This window comes from Coffea arabica, chromosome 2c, assembly GCF_036785885.1.
Source record: "Coffea arabica cultivar ET-39 chromosome 2c, Coffea Arabica ET-39 HiFi, whole genome shotgun sequence".
Lineage (NCBI taxonomy): Eukaryota > Viridiplantae > Streptophyta > Magnoliopsida > Gentianales > Rubiaceae > Coffea > Coffea arabica.
This window is the reverse complement of record NC_092312.1, coordinates 19916035-19934549: the sequence shown is the minus strand read 5'-3', so window position 1 is coordinate 19934549 and position 18515 is coordinate 19916035. Positions and strand designations below refer to the sequence as shown.

Sequence of the window (18515 nt, the reverse complement as noted above, 5' to 3'; positions counted from 1 at the left end):
GAGATATTGCTGATCAGTCTAATTTACATATTTCTGCTTAGTTAGTGTCTTTAGCCGATGACAAATGACAGAAGATATCATCACAAACTTTCAGCATAGTAATTCTTTCTTTTTCTTTTTCTTTTTCTTTTTGAGCCGCTGGACTGCTAAATTTATACTGCTGATTCAGTTCAGTGAATTTGGAAGATATTAATGCGGGCGAGGGAAAGGATTCCATAGCCCAAATTTTGCAACTAAGAATGGACCGGCCCCAAAGCAGACTTAATGTTCCAGTTAACAACAGCCGCAAAGGACACAGTGCTAAGATGTCTGTCAGTCGGCCCTCGCAGTTCTCTTCTGATGCACAGAACACAGAGAATGTGAGTGCACATCAAAACTTCAATAAAGCGAGTGCTTGTAATGTGCCAGAAAGCTTTACATTTACTAATACTCATGACCGCTGAGTAATAATGTCAACGTTCTCGAAGTTGAAAAGGATAAGGAGAATGCTGTCGTGACATTCATCTGTTTGCAAAACTAGTAGTGTCTGAAAGTAATTGATATCTTTCATGCAGGAGGTTAAAGGATCCAAGAGATTTCTCTTTTGATATATGATGGATGGTGTAGGCTCAGCTACCAGCCAAGAAATATTCCAGAGGAACTGTTTATAATGAAATTACTCATGTTATGTACATGTTTTTATCAACCTTGTAGCAACTAAAATGAAACGTGAAAGAATTTTCCACAAACTGTCTCTTCAATGATTGAGCCTCAAACCAGAGGCAAGGATGAAGCCTCAAACCAGCTTAGCAATGACTTCTTGCTTCTTTTTGGTTTTCTCCCAGTCCTCCTCCATATTTCTCCTAGTCCTTCCCCATCTTTGATTTCAATAATGTAATCGCTGCAAGTGAACGTTGCTTGTGAAGCTTTATTTTCTCAATGTCTCGGGGAATGATGCAGTTACGAACTTGTTCAAATAAAGACTCAACTAAAACTTAGCAATTTTCTTCTTGAAAGACAGACAAAGACCTCCTTATGTTCATATAAAATTGGCATATGCTCACTTCCTTCTGCCGACATGCTTCATGTTTTTAATTTGTTTATTCCTTACCAATTATTTGCAGTTCATTCCTAAGCTACAAAGACGGGATCGTGAAAAAATTGGTCAGGCACCAGCAGCAAGTTGATCTTTTGTAGCTGAAATCTCAAAGCCTGCACTTTGATCCCCTTCTATTGAGCATCATCGACTCTTCAAGACACTATATCCACTGTCACTCCTGTTTATATCTAGCAAAGAGAACATCACTACGGCCCGACTGATCAGTACTAAAACATTTTGCAATGAATACTTCACTAAGACCAGAAATATAACATTTGCACCTGCGGCTGCAGTTCCATCAGCGCTTGGGTTTTGAGTGCACCTGTCCAAATATTCTCAGCTCATGAAGTAGTTGCCCAGCAGATAACAAGGACAAGTTGCTCTGTCACCTCCAACAACTCTGTCGCCTAATACAAATTCAATGGATTTACTCTTTTCCCCATCTAAATGGCACAAACATTGAGTAGGAGTAGAACTTTCCTATCAAGCAATCACAACAGTCCAAACATGGGCAATACCATGTGCGCAGAGAAACAGCTAGGGGCAAAACAGCTTTAATATCTTAGATACAATTATTTGGGTCAAACAGGTGGAAACAAGAAATAATGGTGATCAGGTTTTACTACATATACCGCAGTCTAGCAACAAAACTAGAATCACTAAATTACAGATTTGCTAGAAAGCAATATTAACTCCATAACAGGAGGAACAAGGCCCAAGACCTGGCTCCAGGTTGCCTTTTTTATTTTCCACTCAGGGCAAATTGTCCCGGATTCCAAGATATTTGGAACTCTGGCAGGAATTTCTATTCCTGCATGAAATATATGTAGAGCATGCAGTTTCCATTAGCTCAGAACTGTTGAACAGTGCCTCATATTGCATCCTACTTTTTGTACCTCAAAATCCTGTGAGCCAAGGCAACTCTAAGCCGAATTTCATTTCGAGACTCGTGCACCTTTTCCTTCTAGAATTTGTAGGTTCAGAAAGCAGTTTCACATACAATGGGTTTCTCCAAGCAAACATCAGCTTGGATGGAGTCATGGAGCTGCATATGTGACATCTGATGGCATGCTCACCATAACTAATGACTCGTCCAGGTTAATTGGACATGCATTCTATTCAGATCCTTTGCAGTTAAAAGAAAGCAAACAGAAGAGTAGTGACAAATCTTCTCCCATTAATTTCAGCGCAACTTTTGTGCTCGCCATCACCCCGAGACATCCAAATCTTGGAACTCATGGCTTTGCCTTTGTTCTTATGCCCACAAAAAACCAAGAGGTTGTCTTCCAAACCAGTTCCTTGGGCTTCCAGATAACACTAGCATTGCAAAATTTAACACAGGTTTTCTAGCAGTTGAGTTTGATACTGTTCAGAATCCTGAACTCCTGGACATCAATGACAATCATGTAGGAATGTAGGATTAGACAATATATATATATATATATATATATATATATTTATCTTTATATTATTATCTTTATATTATAAATAAAGATAATTTTGATAATTTTATATATATGTATTGATAATATATTGATAATTTTATATATATATATATATACACACACACACATATCATTATCATTATCATCATTACAATATAAAAAATATGAATCTTGGTATTAGGGAATGTAAGTGTAAGCACTTTTTTTATCTTAATTTTTGTTATTCCTAAATTACCCTCATGTCTTTTAATTAAAATTATTGCATTTTAATGTGGCACTAGTTAAAAGAAATAAAACACTCCAATTGATTACATCTTAATAGTATTCATAATTATAATTAAAAATTGCTCATTAAAAACTATTTACCTACCCTTGAACTCCATCTCCAATTATTATACGTATCAAAATTTCTTAATTGAAGTATGAAAAATTTCTCATTAGTCATTGGTTAAGATTATATATATATAAAAAAAAATCAATGTCAAAATACAAATACTCTCCAGAAAATAGAGAAACATACAAGGAGAAGAGAACACTAATTCATCTGTATATCTTCATACAAATATCACAAGCAAATTTTACAATTATGCACTTTTTGCCCATATAAAGAATTTTTCATATTGCACCCAATGGAATTTCAATATACAAAAAATGATAACCCATTTATAACTGAAATAATAGTATTAAATTGGAAAAAAAAAGAAATCTGAAATAACACCATACAAACCACTATTATCATTAATAGCAACTAATCAAAACAAGAAAAACTGAAAAAAAAATTGAAAACTATTCATAAAATGACATAAAGTAAATAGTATATGAATTAAAAAGTTAGAATACAATTCAAATAATACCAAAGACAACATCCAAATCACTTATATCCAAGGGAAGACAAACATTGTTATTGACAATAATATAGTAATATTTCATACGTATTGGTTTGAGCAAACCAAGTCCATCCTTCAAGGTAGAAGCCATATCGTATGATAAAATAAGAATTATAATAAGAGTAAATTTAAAATGAAGAATGATAAAATGAAAATGATATCCAAATTGTTTTTAGTGATGCCCAAATATCCTTATTTTTTTCTAATGATTACATATATTTATTGTATTGCAATATTAGCTAATAAGGGAAACGGTTATTAAATGAAAAACTTTAAAATTAAGTAAATTTTATTTATGGTGACTATTGTAATTAGACATATTTAGTGCATTCCAATAATTGATAATAATGACAGTGGTTATGGATTAAAAATTGGCAATTAAAAATAAAACACTGCAATATACAAAAAATTAATATTAAAATTGTTAATTAGCCACAATTCTCATTCCAATTCCATGATCATCAAAAACAACTAATACTAAAACCAAAATATTGTGCTCATATGAAAAACGTAGACTTATTGCTTTTGTTTCGCATTGGATTGTGCTAAAAATATGAACAAAAGAAAAGAAAAATAGAAAAACTCCAACTATCTCTATCTATAAACTTTCAATTGTCAGAATGTACAAGCCAAAAAAACTTTACATCGAGGATCATTTACACTCTATTATTGACAAAAATAGACTTAATATAATACAAGGTATTCAAATTACATGTATGTTTATTTATTTTTCTAACTTAATTATATTCTTCGTTTATTTATAAAAAATTGCAATGATTGTGGTTTATATGCAATAGAATCATGAATACACAATAATTTTGGTAAAACATAATATGTTATCAATATTTGATATACTAGAGTTCAAACTATAAATCAAAAAGTGTTTGGTACATGATTCCAAATTCAATCCTAAATGACATGTCAATTACATTGGAATGTTTTCTGTCGCTTTTCATTTAATAAAATTTTTAAAAGTAACGAGCTTAAAATAATAAATAACTTAAGAATACTATGTTATGATGTTGATGATCAAATTTTCATAAAAAATTTTTAGTATCTAAAGAATAATATATTTTAAGCTATTACAATCACGTGCAAAGCACGTGAACTATTAATAGTATGTGTGTGTGTGTGTGTGTGTGTATAGCAGCTGCTTATTATATAGATGACACTGGCAAAGAAAACCAGTCAATAATTCTCCATCGCGGAAATGGTATTTGGGCATGGATTGATTATGACAACTAGGAGATGCTCATTAATATTACTGTATCTCCTCTAGCATCGAGAAGGACATCTCGGCCTCTCATATCTTTTCCTATTGACCTTTCATCTTTCTTAGATGACTACATGTATGCTGGCTTCTCTGCTTCCACTGGACAACTTTCAGCCGCTCATAGTATGCTTGGATGGAGCCTCAAGATAGGAGGGAAGGCGCAGGATTTAGATCCTTCTGAGCTCCGATTTCTTGTCAAACCTATAAAAATGAAGGCAGTGCACACGAAGGGATTTCTCATCGGTATTACCTTAGCCAGCTTGACTTTAGTTTTCCTAATTGTTTCAGGAGCTCTTCATGTCATAAATCATGTTAGAAACAGGGATGGGATTTTAGAAGACTGGGAAATTGTGGAGCTTGCAGATTCAAATACTGTGAGCTGTATGCCGCCACTAGGGGCTTTAGAGAGAAGAATGTCATAGGGACAAGAGGTTTCGGGAAGGCATGCAAGGGAGTAGTCCCTAGTACAGGGCTGGAAGTGACAATAAAGAAGGTTGCCCCGATTCACGTCAAGGAATGAGAGAATTAGCAGCAGAAATAGCAAGCATGGGGAGACTCAGGCATCAAAACCTAGTACAATTGCATCGCTGGTGCAGGAAACATGATGAACTACTTGTCTATGACTATGTACCAAATGGAAGTCTTGACAAGATTTTGTTTGACGATACTCACCAAAATATTAAGCAACTGACTTGGGTACAAGGATACAAGATCCTTCTTGGTGTTGCCGAGGCATTACTATATCTCCATGAAGAATGCAATCAGATGGTACTTCACAGAGATGTTAAACCCAGCAATGTTCTCATAGATGCAAATCTTAATGCGAAGCTTGGAGATTTTGGCCCGGCCAGAACTTACAGCCATGGGATTCATCCACAGACTACACACGTAGTCGGAACACTTGGATACCTGGCCCCTGAAATCACCAGGACTGGAAAAGCTACAAGCAGCAGCGATGTGTATGGTTATGGAGCACTCATGCTAGAGATAACTTGTCGAAGGAGACCAATACAGCCACAAAGAATTGGTAACAGTGGACTGGGTTAAGGAGTCACACTCATGAGGAGCAGTGGTTCAAGCAGTCAATCCCTCACTCAACCAGTATAACCCTTACGAAGTTGAACCAGTGCTTACTCTTGGCCTAATATGCACTCATCCTCAGCCTGAGTGCAGACCTACTATGAGAAGGGTGGTGGAAGTTCTATTAGGTGATCCAGCCTTCCTCCGTTTCCTCCTGATTTCCAGCATGAAGCTTCCGGGGTCATCACACGAATAGACTATCCTGACATTTGCCTGGATGACTTATATCCTTCATGTGGAGCAGTAACTTCATCCAGGAGTACTAGTTTCTCAAGCTTAGACAAGACAATTGCTTCTAAGCAGGCTATAAGAATCACTTTCTAACCTGTTGAACACTTGGAAGGGCATCCATTGTGTTCTGCAATCAAGTATCAGCTGTCCATGTTGCATTAACTTTTTAAAATTGAAAGAATAGCTCAATGCTGCTGTATTTTATTCAATAGTCTGAGGAAAATAATTTATCAATGACTTAAGTATGGGGTTTTTCAAAACCAATAATCACAAGACAGATTGATACCAATGCCCATACTTCCAGTCGTGCTCGTGAAGAAATGAACCGAACTTGCAGAGGACAATAAAGGATTGATAATCTTACATAGTTTTGCTTTTTGCTGGAGTTGGAATGAGAAAGGAAATACCTTACAGACAAGCCGAAGATAGTAGTGGCATTTTGATGATCCAAAGTGAATTGAGCTGCTGAGGGATGTGATTTCTCTGCAAGGCTTTCTATCTGCAACTCAGGGACACTTTTCGGGGGAACACAAACAATACAAGTAAGAACTGCACGGGAGTGAAGATAATAGTTATCTTTAAAAGTCCAAACTGAAATTCCACTTTCATGGTTCAGCTGTCAGTGAGCGCTAGAAATTATTAATGCCAAAACATTATCCACATCACCTTTATAATGCAGATTCCAGCATGACCAACAGGTGCAAAGAGTTGAACTGCAATGAAGCAGCCAGCACTGATGATTCGAAGAATAGCACAATCAAAAAAAAAAAAAAAATTCACATTCAATGTTATGAATGTGCCGAGGTACTTGATATGAGAAAATATTCAACCAAAGTACACGCATCAGTTCCGCGGTTTGCATGCTATCATAATGCTGCCACAATTTCTGTAAATGAACTGCATGCTAGCTATGGTAAAGTCATACTGAAACAGATTGTAAAGAGCGTGCTAATCAATTCATAAATCACAAACAATTAGGATCAAAAAATGTACGCGTGGATTTTACAGATTCTCTTACAATTTCCAAGTTAGTACAAAATTACTTTCAAAGTACCTGCAAAAATAGACATCAAAGCCAATTTACAAGAAATTTATAAACCTTAAACTTTACTCAGTGTCCTCTCCCTTATCAAGGCTTCGGCAGCTCTCCTTCCAGACGCCAAAGCGCCATCAAATGTAGCACTAGCCACATAATCACCGCATATATACAAACCGGATTTAACCCTCGGATTCTTCTTTAAATCTGTGGGCGGGCATTGATTCGGTTGGGCATACCCCACCCTATACATCCTCAAATACTTCCACGACCCTACAAGACCCTCCCCAAACCAACCCGAGAGTTCCTTAACAACGCCCTCCACCAACTCCTCCTCGCCCACGTTATCAAACGACCCAATTAAAGACACTGAAACCAACCCCTTTCCCGGAGGTCCATAAGATGGAGCCACATTGGTGGCAAAAAACATATTATTCACAACCCCTTTTCCTGACCCGTTAAGAAACAAAACCGGATCCTTAACCGGCACCTTATCCTGATCCGCCGAGAAATACAAACAAACAGTGCTCCGAATCGGAATTTTCACCTGAACCGGAGCGTCCAAGTTTCCCGCCAAAATCTTAACCGCTTCGAATTCTTCGACCGCCACTATTACTCCCAGCTCGCTCTTCACCTCCTCCCCATTCTCTAACCTCACGGTGAAGTCGTCGGAATCCGCCTGGATAACGCTAATAGAACTTGCTCTTGAGTTGAAAAAGACCGAATTTGACGGCAATTTGGCAGCCAATTGCTCTGGAATGGCGGAAATGCCACAGGCGGGAATCGTGTTTTCGCCGAGAGCTAGACATTTGAAGATGAAATCGAATAGCCGCGACGTCGTTTTGAGCTCGGTGTCGAAGAAAATGCCTCCAAAAAAGGGCCGGAAAAATCTATCCAGAATTGAATCCGAAAATCCGATTTCCCTCAAAAAATCAACGGTCGAAACCTCAGGAGCGCTCAGAATTTCATCGTCGGGTTGAGTCAAAACCCTGACTCTGGTCAAAGCGATGAGGAGTTTATCTGCAATCGTACCAATGGGGTTCGCGAGGGACGACAGAGCATCGGAGAAGTGACGGATGGGGTCAGCTACGATGTGGAAGCGACCGTCGTAGTAGACCTGAGCTCCGGCATAGAACTTCTGGAGGTTAAGAGGTGAATAATCGAGGAGCTTTTGAGCTTCGGGGTAAGCGGTGATGAAGATTTGGAAGCCGCGGTCCAGAATGAAGCCGTCGACGAGGTCGGAACGGACGCGGCCACCAACAGCGTCAGAAGCTTCGAGGAGGAGGAAGGGGATATTGTCGGCTTGGAGGCGAGTGGCAGCGGCTAAGCCGGCGAGGCCAGCTCCGATCACAATGACGCCGGTTTTTGTAGGGAGGGAAGAAGAGGAGGAGGTGGAGGGGCTTTGACTGCACAAAGGGGAGTGGAGGGAGATTTGCGAGGAGGCATTGATGGGCTTGAAACGGTGATAGAAAGGATGACAGGAATGAGAGAGGTTTGTGTTGGAGGTAGTCAAAGCTGGTGCTGGAAAGGGGCTGATGATGGCGAACGGGGAAACGGGCAGCGTCATCGTCGTTGATGATTGGGCTGCTGCTACTTTTCTTGGACAATTGATTTACGGGGCATGAGCCTTATCCATATGACCTTTCGAGTTGGCTTCAAATCCGCGGTGGCATTCTCTTCGGTCACATTGCCACGTGGGCATTACGCGCCTCGCCTCAATAAATATATGTAAATAGCAAAGAATGGTACTGCTACAGATCCTTTTTCTTTTTCCAACCTAATTGCCTTTTATTCGATACATTCATTGAGCTTCTAGCAAGTTTTTAGCAGCATCCGGGTCCCTTTAATGATTCCTAGCAGTCAACGTAGCATCATATATATTTTTTGCCATTAAAACATTCAAAAAAAAAAAATGACAATGTCAGACAGAATAATTAGTTCTCTACATGCACATCCCACGGAGCAAATCGCCTCCCCTGCCCACTACGACGAGCAGTTTCCGCCCATGCTCAAGAGGAGCACTGCTAAGCAGCACCTTCGCTGGATTCCCAAAAAGCATCTCTTTGTTTGCTCCAGCTTCAGTTGGTCTTTCTTTCACCTCAAAAGGAAATGATTTCTGGCAAGTCTTGTCCCCTTGCTGTAGTGATTGAAAGGCATTTTGTACGTTCTTGCTGCCCCCCACCCCCCCCCCCCCCCCCCCCCCCCACTCCAATCATGTGCCTGATGCAAGCTTTGAGCGGTATGATCCTCGTACCAAACAGTGGTCTCCTCTGAGATCCTTGATCCATGGATCAAGTTCTTCACCAGTTGGCTTCTGTTGTTGTTGGGGAAAAGCTTTGCGCATCAACCACAGAGGCTTCTTTTGAGTATGACTGTGCAACAGAGGGATCAAAATGGGAGCCTGAAAGTTATTTGACGGTTTCAGCGCTCCGTGGAAAGACAATGAAGTCATTCCTGATAGTTTGAAACCCTCTCCCCCCTCCCAGTTGTCAAACGCGCCGTTCTATGTGATGATGATACACTGATGCGCTATGCGCCTCCCTACAATTTCTCATCGTTGCCTTGCCTTCCAAATCAAAGATGGGAAAGTTGTAAGACAGCAGCAGTTCTTGGACAACATCCCTGACCATGTATGCAATAATCTGGTTTATTTGGGATCAGGAGTTTACCACAAGGTTCGATGGGCCAGGATGAAGAAGACAATGCTGTTGGCTCTTGCGTTTCAGCTGTCCCAAGCTAAGTAAACCAATCGGGCAAGGCCAAATCTGTAGGTTCTTGGACTGTAAAAAAGTAATTAAAAAACAGAAGATGAAGTTAGACGGGTCTTACCATCCAACCTTTTCCCTTGTGCGGTAAGAGCATGTTTGAATAGGAGATTATTTGAAAAATTTATTTAAAATACTACTGAAAATGTAAATGTGATGTATGTAATATCAAAAAATAATTAAAAATATAAAATAAATAAAGTGTGTTTATAATAATGTTGCAAGCAATGTCCACTTCCTAATTAACAATACGCTTTTCTTAATGGTGCATTTTTTGCCATCAGATTTTGATCTTTCAGTCTTGGGTCTCGCTGGTCGCCTCAAATATCAAACTGCCATCCCAAAGGGAGTTCGGTTTTAGTTGCCAACTTGCCATAGCTGATAGCTCTTTTGTTTTTGGATTTTTTTTTTCTTTTTTTGGTGGCTGAAGAATAAAGAGTATTATTTGATTCAAAGTTTTTTTTTTTCTTCCCTTTTTGAAAAAGGATGAGAAATTGAATAACTTCTGAGATATTTATCCAAAAGCAGAGAAGAAAACGTGCAAGCAAAAAAAAAAAAAATCACAAAATCTAAAGCTTGGATGAGATTTTCAGGTTGATCAAGTCTCTAATGCATCGATACAACTGGCACACACGTTTGTGGTCATGCAACAAACTCAAATAGCACCGGCACTTGATCATCCCACCTTCAAACTGGTCTGAAAGAAAGGGAAAAAATTTTATTAAAAAGATATCATACATTGCTGGAAATGGCATGAAAAGAAAACTCAACTTTACATATCTAACCGGTTATGACTAGCACATGACTTCATGTGAAATTAGTTGCTCATGAATCTGCCTGAACTTCTCTTTAAGTCGTTTTATCTGCAAATCATTATATGGTTTTTGAGAAAACAAGAGATGGCACAATCAAGAGAGACGAAGCAATGAAGGCAATGCATATGTATATATACCCGTCTAAGCTCAATTTCTACTTCACGCTTCTGCTGTCCCAGAGAATGGCGCAGATTGGTGATGTCGAAAACATTATCCAGATCATCTTGGAAAGCAGATTCTAGGTCTTCCCGAAGGAGTGCGGGCAATTTGTCCACAACCGGCATGAGGAGGAAACAGTTAAACTGCAGAAAAGAAGCCAGAGCCGATGATAGGGAAAATCTCCAACAATATTCTGAGAGAATATCAGAAAACGCTCAACTGAAATGACTAAAAAAATTTTCAGCGCGAAAAGAAAGTGAAAGAAGAAATTCAAGGAAGCAGGAAGCAACAGAACAAATGCTGAAGAATATCAAAAAGACAAACATAATCAGTATCAATAAACAAGACTCTCCTCTCTCTCTGTCTCCAGTGTGCAATGAAGAGAATAACTAATGTAAGAGCAAACCTTCAGCTCAACAGATGCCAAAAAGTACTCTCTTATCCCATGGAAAATCTGTTGAACCAATGCATAGACAATCCTTTCGGAAGAAGGAGCAAGCCTCCTGTTCCAAAGTGTGCTATCCAAAAGGTCAGCCAATCTTGTCTCTGTTGCCTGAACAGTCCCACTTGAATCATTCCCTGAAGCCAAATGACCGAGCTTCACGTCTGGCCTTGGCTTACTGTCCTGCTTATCACTGGCCATAGACAGAGATGATAATTCTTGGGAAAGACTGGCAGCTACTGAGTTACCACCCGTGGCAGACTGTTCTGATCCACCAAATGAGTCTAAGAACTGACGTAGTCCAGCACGATTCTGGAAGCATAATGTAGGACAGGCATAAAGAAAAGAAACATACAGAAAGTAATGGATATATTGTTCATATAGCCTCTGCAAGGAGGGAGTATCAGATTACAGATCTCTGTTTAGTCGCATGCTTTGAATATATCCATCTAAGCTGATAAAGTTTGAACGATGTTGCCACCAAGATGAACAAAGTTCTCATTGTGAGGTACAGCCTCACAGCTTTTGATTGTCTTATATTTCATGAAAACAACACTATTTACATCATACCAAATCAAATATGTCACTCCACAATCTATTCTAGATATACAGTAAATGTTTTAGCTCAGCATGATATAAAGGTTCAACAACCAAAGGAAAACATTTCGAAGCATTCATCCTCTTCCCGAAAAATCTTTAAAATTTTAAGTATAATCTTTGTAAAAGCAATAATTACACTGTGATTTCTAAAGACCAAAATCAAATAATGAAGTTTCTCTTGATCATTTTTTTCTTTCATGTACAAAAACAGCAGACAGAGTTACATAAGACAAGTACGATTTTCAAAGACCAAAACCAAAGAAAAAAATTTCATTTGACCATGTTTCTCAGCAAAATGGCATACAAGCAAAACATAAAACATATCCCAAGCCCCCTCCATCAGAAATCCAACCCAAAATAACAAGGAGCTAAAGAACTCATGTCTAACTATAGCCCACGAAGACATTACAAATGTTGATTCAATTCAGTTCTTCAAATTCATGGGATAAAGACACTGTTCACTGAGACAATTAGTTCACTGTCAGCAGACTTTGCAAATGAATAATCACTTACTGGAAGAGACTAAAATTTTAACTGATACTGCATTCGGCTAAAAGGGTGCAGAGAGACTTGTTTGAAATTCTAAAGGAAAAAGAATTAGTAGCTCTATTAGGTAAAATGTCAAACCTTATTGTGGAGGGACCACGTTACGTAGCGAGTAGTGCTGACTAAGTCCTCCATGCATCTGAAAATATTTAAGGACCAACAGAATCATTTGAACAGCTCACGTATTTCAAACCCCCTAATAAACAAGAATGTAAGCAGGAACATGCAGTAAAATAATTTTTTATAAAAATAAAGAGAGAGAGAGAGAGAGAGAGAGAGAGGCAAAATTCTATGAATAGTTTTACCAAAAGTGAAGTTCTAGAAATTCTGAGCAACAATTATTCAGAAGGTTTTAATATGAAAAAAATGACAAATTAATATGGCAAAGTAAGTATTTATAAAATTGATGAAGATTTTAAGAGCTAAAAGAACAAGAGGTGCAGTTAAAGAGAATGCAGAAGCTACTTAATAGGCTAAAAAAAGGTCATCAATTTTCCACTGTGACTTCAGAATTCAAGATCTATTTCAAAAGGAAGTGCAAAACTTTATTGTCTGTTCAATTCAAGAGAAAACAAGTTGGATTGGAAGCCTGCAAGTATGACAAATACAAGGTATTGAATATATGCAGTCCAAAATTCTCGGCATAGTGTCCAAAAAGGCTATGTTGAGCACAAGTAGTCATAAGTTTCACTTAGCAGGGCTGACAATTCTATCAGAAACCGTATACAAGATATTTTTATTAATCTATGAGATACCTTATTTAGAACAACAGGGCTCCACATAACTGGAGCCAAAAACACCACGTCATATGGCATGAAAGAGAAGAACAAAGAAGCAATTTTGCTTTAGAAACAATAAACCAAAGAACTTGACAAAGAGGAGTTGAAACAAACGACATTACTTTTCACGGCATGATCTTTCAGTGGATTCTGCAAAGTTGTTGAAGGCAGAGGCAACCCGTCTGAGAAATACTTCATGGCCACTTAGATATTCACCATCTTTCTGTTAAAAACATTCAGAGTATAATTATACCCATCAGAGGAGGAATTGATCATAAAGAAAATGGATGTAACCAAATTACTAAAGACTATACCTCACCTGAAGAAGATGAACAGAGATGGGAAGCAATCTCTTCAGAATGTGCAACAGTCTGTTTCCCAACTATAAGTGGAAAAAAACACTTAGTTTGACAAAACATATTTAGAATAAAAAAGAAAGTAGAAGAAAATGAACAGAAAATCCACATGAAAACAACTTTTTACTGAAATTTGTCATATTTAACATTGTAGGAAATATCAATGGAGGATAACTTTAAGCACTTGGGTCTGTCCCCCTTCTCTCCATCCTTACTCACCCCCTTCTCTCCATCCCTGTCTTTTAACAGATTTTGCATTGTGAAATCAACCAACATGATCAATTAATTCTTTATGTCCTCATAGTCTCACATTCACTAATCTGCCCAATAGCATCATATGCTTATATACATTAGGACTAGGCGTCCAATATTTGTGGATTTTCAGAAGTTCTCCTCATTTAACACCATCTTTTACCTCAATCTATTTAACTAACACAAACGTGTTCCAATTCTCAAAATATTTGTTTAGCAAGAACAGAATCATGACCAGATCAATTTTCCTTAAAACATAGTTAAGACAAGAAAAGAAGACAAGAAAAGAAAGGTACTCAAATCACCTGATGAAGAAAAGGCTCAAATGTATCACGAGCTTTTGCAACAGCAATGACACAAGCTGTCCTAAATTGTGAAAGGGAGAGAAGAACAACTAAACTTCAACAGGATACATGAAAGCAACACTGAAGACAAAGTAGAATCAGAAATCCAAGTCTAACTCAGAATTGATGGGTACCTAGAGTAGTTTGTCCCATCATGAATGTCTTCAACTCCACATGCATTTACAATTTCTTCACGTGTAATTGGAGGACATTTGGTTCCACCAACAACAAAACGAAATTCAGCCATTGCACGATGATACTGAGCACCTCCATAAAGACGCATTCCAGCATTCTATGCAAACAGAGATACTTGCTGATGAGCTTAATGGAGGGGTTCCCCCTAGACTAGAATCAAAATGTGCTGGATAATAATTTAATTCATCTGAATGACAAGCCAGAAGAAAGGTGAAGGAAACGTTTACTGTGAAAAGGAATAAAGCTGTGTGACGTAATATATCTACATGTAATTGACAAAAATTTCAGTTTAAATGCAGGTTTAGACATAAAGCTTGGCAATCTTAAAATGTTTGATCTAGTTTATGTAGAAGATGCAAGTTTGGAATAACAGCCTTGAGCATTCAGCATGTATCAACACTTCCACAAAACAGAAAAGCAAGGGCGTCAAGTACTTCAAGTCAAAGAGGAATGCATAGCAAGGTATGACCAAACTTACAGGTATCAGCTTGTGTGGAAACTGAAGACCATCACTTCCAACAAATGCTCCTCCATTGACCCTCTCGTCTTGTAGAGTTTCCCCTACACACAAGACCAGAAGTGCATAATTATAGTCAGAATTTGGTTTGAGCAATCAATTTTCAGGTAAAGCATTTAGTTTTAGAATTACATAGGTGAATCAACACGTGTAATGTGAAACTCTAAAACATACATCACACCACTAAAAGTCTCCTCGCACATATACATAGAGAAAGTGTAAATTTAAACTCCAAATAACCCATAAACTATATGCAGACAATGTTGTATGACAGAAACATCAAGATGGTTACCAAATTTATCAGGTGGAGCAATGACAGTTCCTTTCAACAGCAGTGACAACTGTATATGAAATGAGAATCCATCAGAATACTAAAGGAACAAAATGGTATTTCAGCATTTAAGCACAAATACCTTGAAAAAGAAAGATAAAAAACATCCATTAGACCATTGAATTCACATATGTGATAACAACTCTGGGATGCACTCGTATACAGGATGAGCTTAATAATAACTAGAATTCATGCCAAAAACATTGACTGGATTTTAGGATCATTAACATATATGCCAAGGATGGGGCAGAATTAACCTTGGTAAGGAACAGGTCATGGAAAGCTCTTCCTTTCTCCTTCAGTTTTACTTCATCCAAAGTGCTGTTAGAAATTTCAAACAAATTATTGTTGGAAAATGGTAGAAAGTCCATTCTATGTCCATTAGTGATGTGGGTGAAGTGGTCAAAAAAATTTAAAAAAAAAAGGGTTCTCACTTCATTTATTCACCTCAAATTTCATCTCACCCACTCAGATATCATTTGGAGATAAGCTACAAACCTTAGCTCTTGATTTATGTCAGTCAGCTTCCTTGTGCTGCTCCTATGTTCTTTTTCAAGAAGTGGGATGATTAATGGTACACTGTCCATGTACCTTGCAATCCATAAATCTCAAACTCTCAGTTACAGCATGCAAAGATCAGTGATAGGATCATTTCTTTCTTTGATAAATGACTCATTAATGAAACTGTGGAAAAATTTTACCTTTTCTGCAATAGCTCTTCTAAGAACAGCCTAAGGCTGCTGACACCTATTCTGCTCCTTTCCTGTTTTGTGAGTGATCTACCCAACTTCTCCTCCAATGCTGCTACATCCTCCATTTCTCTCAAGGAAATAGCCTACATAGACAACATAAATGAGAAAGTATTTAAAAGTTTGTAACCTCTGCTTGCGAGCAATCAAGTCGGACAAGAAAAGGCTTATATTCTTCAACCATCATACAGTTCAAGTGGTGAGGATTGACCAAAGAATATGCCAACCTAGTTTTGAAGGTAGACAAATAATTTGAGACCAAAAAAGTATGATCATTCTTATCAAAATCATAGGCCATACAACTTTTATGACTCTGGCTAACATGTAATATCACCCCAATGACCACACAGTAAAGAAAGACCGATACTGGTTAATAGCAGACAAAAGGAGAAGAGCTATCTGTCTGTGCAACAATTGTATGACATGAATATACTTAGACAGGCATCTACCAGCTGTCATCATCCATAAAAACACTCATAAAAGCTAATGCAGATTGGTAAATACAGTTCAAATACGGGAAGACAAACCTGTTTAAACTCATCATTTGATCGATAAACTGATTCATGCCCCAAACCTACTCTTCCAGAAGGGACAGATGTGAAGAAAGGGGAGTCACCTAGCATGAACCCATCAAGAGTAGATGCAGGTGGCGAAAGAAATACTTCAACATCTGATGATCGTGCAAACTGAGGTATTTTAGTATCGAGCTTCGTTGCAACAACAACAGTTCTTGAAAGCTCAGGATCAATCTAGATATTGAGAGAGGCATGGAAAGAGATTCAGCCAAGATTTCAATTAACAGACAAGACTATCAAAGAATGATTTTGCCATTAAATTTGTGGTTTCCTGAGATAAATCAAGTACTACACAAGTATATACCTGCATTACCACTCTTCTAGTAGTTGCATTGCTCCAATCATTGCAATCTTCAAGGCATAGAATAATAAACTCCTTGTGCTGCATCTTAGCTCGCACTAGAGATTCCACTGCACGAGCTTGAGCCTGTTGTGTACACAAAATCAACTTTTATCACCGCCATTAATGAAACACGAAAAAGATATGAAGTTTCTAAGAAGACTAGACCTGTAAAGCTCTGTTTTTCCGACCTGGGGCTGGAGCAACAAGTCCTGGAGTGTCTATGATGCTGAGGTTCGGACAATACTTATATTCTACTCTGATGATTATTTCTTTAGAAGAAAACTGACAGGGTTCCTTCTCCAACCTCATGTTTTCAGCTTCAATATATGCCTAGAATCATACAGAGGTTAAAATATTCTAAAAAAATGCCTGAGTTATAGGAAAACTGTTCACTTCAGATGATAAAGTGTATCCAACTTATTTCCAAATGAATGTGGGAAGCATAATTAAATATTGATGGTAAATACAAATTAAGTTCACTTTTTGGCGTTAGATTTAGCCTTTGGCAGCGCATATGATACTGTATCATTTACTGGAAGGTACGGCTCAACCATGTATTAACCAGTTGAATTTACTTAAAAGGTAACATAGCAGGAAACTTTTGAAAACACAATCGGCAACTGCTATATTCCGAAATCAAAGGCACGGCCAACCTACCTTGAACTGTTTGTGAACGTAAAGGATTCCAAATTCAATAATTCCTAGTCAATACAGTACCACTGATCTGCTTTATACATATAGACAATAAAGGCAATATCATCAAGCCTCCAATTAATTGAATCCACCTCATTGAACAGCCCGTTTGTTTGTTTGGTTTAGTGGCATTCACGATAAAACAGCATTTTATTGAAAAAAAATCCCAATCTTGAAGCTCGCAAGTGATCATAACTAACTGGAAAAACGCAACGTCACCAAAAAGGTATTCAAGTTTTTTAAAGCAAGTAAACAATGCTATACAAACAGTTAGTAGTGTCTTTCTCTTAAACTACCTGAATTTCTTGAAGTGACAACTGTTGGTCAATGCTGGGGTCAGAATCAGAGAGCAGATGACAGAGAGGTGAGTCACAGTCGGGATTATACTTCATATGGAGAGTAATGGGCCGGCGAGTCTTGGTACCGCCACCGACGTGGTTGAACTGGAAACCCATAAGAGCTTCCACGAGTGCGCTTTTGCCGTCAGTTTGGTGACCCACAACCAGCACAGCTGGGGCGTCGAACGGCGTCTCGAACTCCTGCGCTAAACCATGTAGCTCATTGTAGGCCTCATATAGCTTAGCTTGCCCTTCTCCCAACTCACAACCGGCAGTTGCCGGCGGCGATGCTGATAATGCTGGGTCATGCTCTTTCTCCATTTTCCCAAAGTTTGTCCAGCAGAGGAGGCAGCGGGTGAGCACGGCGGATGAGCGCGTGAGTGTGTGTTTTTAACTTTTTATCAATTCACCGGCTTAAGTGACGGAGGTTACTCCGGTTAGTATTAGAGTAGAAATTTTTTTTTTTTTTTTTTTTTTCCAGTTCGAATTTTGAAGTTCGGGTTCGAAAAGTGGGCTCGGGACTCTTGGGGTTTTGACAATCAGGTTTGGGGTAAGAATTCATTAATGGCCCAGAGAATTTTTAGCCACTCTTGTGTCTGACATATCAAGCCATACACAATCATAACTAACTATTATCATGCATGACTAACTAATTTAGTCCCTTCTTATTATAACAATGGATAATT

General features: G+C 38.1%; 3 protein-coding genes across 11 annotated transcripts; 1 reads left to right on the top strand and 2 right to left on the bottom strand.

Moving 5' to 3' along the window:
- Positions 1-553: 553 nt before the first annotated feature.
- On the bottom strand, positions 554-9175 carry LOC113726685 (uncharacterized). 8 transcript variants are annotated; one of them, XR_011839168.1, is made up of 5 exons: positions 7094-9175; positions 6661-6707; positions 6402-6543; positions 1091-1485; positions 554-880 (listed from the first exon to the last, which is right to left on the bottom strand). XR_011839168.1 is itself a non-coding variant. In XM_072075037.1 (3 exons), the coding sequence occupies exon 1, from the start codon at positions 8595-8597 to the stop codon at positions 7095-7097; it is 1503 nt and encodes a 500-aa protein (XP_071931138.1). In that variant the 5' UTR covers positions 8598-9175; the 3' UTR covers positions 3448-6543; positions 6661-6707; position 7094. The 8 variants fall into 8 exon arrangements, 2 of the variants coding, with proteins under 2 accessions (XP_071931138.1, XP_027106334.2); XR_011839169.1 differs by having other exon boundaries at positions 554-1284; positions 1360-1485; XR_003457603.2 differs by having other exon boundaries at positions 554-1266; positions 1360-1485.
- On the top strand, positions 5200-5730 carry LOC113724036 (L-type lectin-domain containing receptor kinase SIT2-like). Its single transcript, XM_027246987.1, has one exon. It carries the CDS (start codon positions 5200-5202, stop codon positions 5728-5730), a length of 531 nt encoding a protein of 176 aa, XP_027102788.1.
- A 1172-nt stretch (positions 9176-10347) lies between the features above and the next one.
- LOC113726684 (dynamin-like protein ARC5) lies at positions 10348-18309 on the bottom strand. 2 transcript variants are annotated; one of them, XM_027250530.2, is made up of 18 exons: positions 17788-18301; positions 16964-17128; positions 16760-16882; positions 16408-16629; positions 15833-15966; positions 15630-15722; positions 15389-15452; positions 15093-15141; positions 14762-14844; positions 14223-14380; positions 14050-14110; positions 13456-13518; positions 13259-13359; positions 12439-12496; positions 11176-11523; positions 10748-10912; positions 10581-10658; positions 10348-10492 (listed from the first exon to the last, which is right to left on the bottom strand). In XM_027250530.2, the coding sequence occupies exons 1-17, from the start codon at positions 18148-18150 to the stop codon at positions 10590-10592; spliced, it is 2319 nt and encodes a 772-aa protein (XP_027106331.2). In that variant the 5' UTR covers positions 18151-18301; the 3' UTR covers positions 10348-10492; positions 10581-10589. The 2 variants fall into 2 exon arrangements, 1 of the variants encoding a protein (XP_027106331.2); XR_003457598.2 differs by lacking the exon at positions 10348-10492 and having other exon boundaries at positions 10579-10658; positions 10748-10962; positions 17788-18309.
- Positions 18310-18515: the final 206 nt, after the last annotated feature.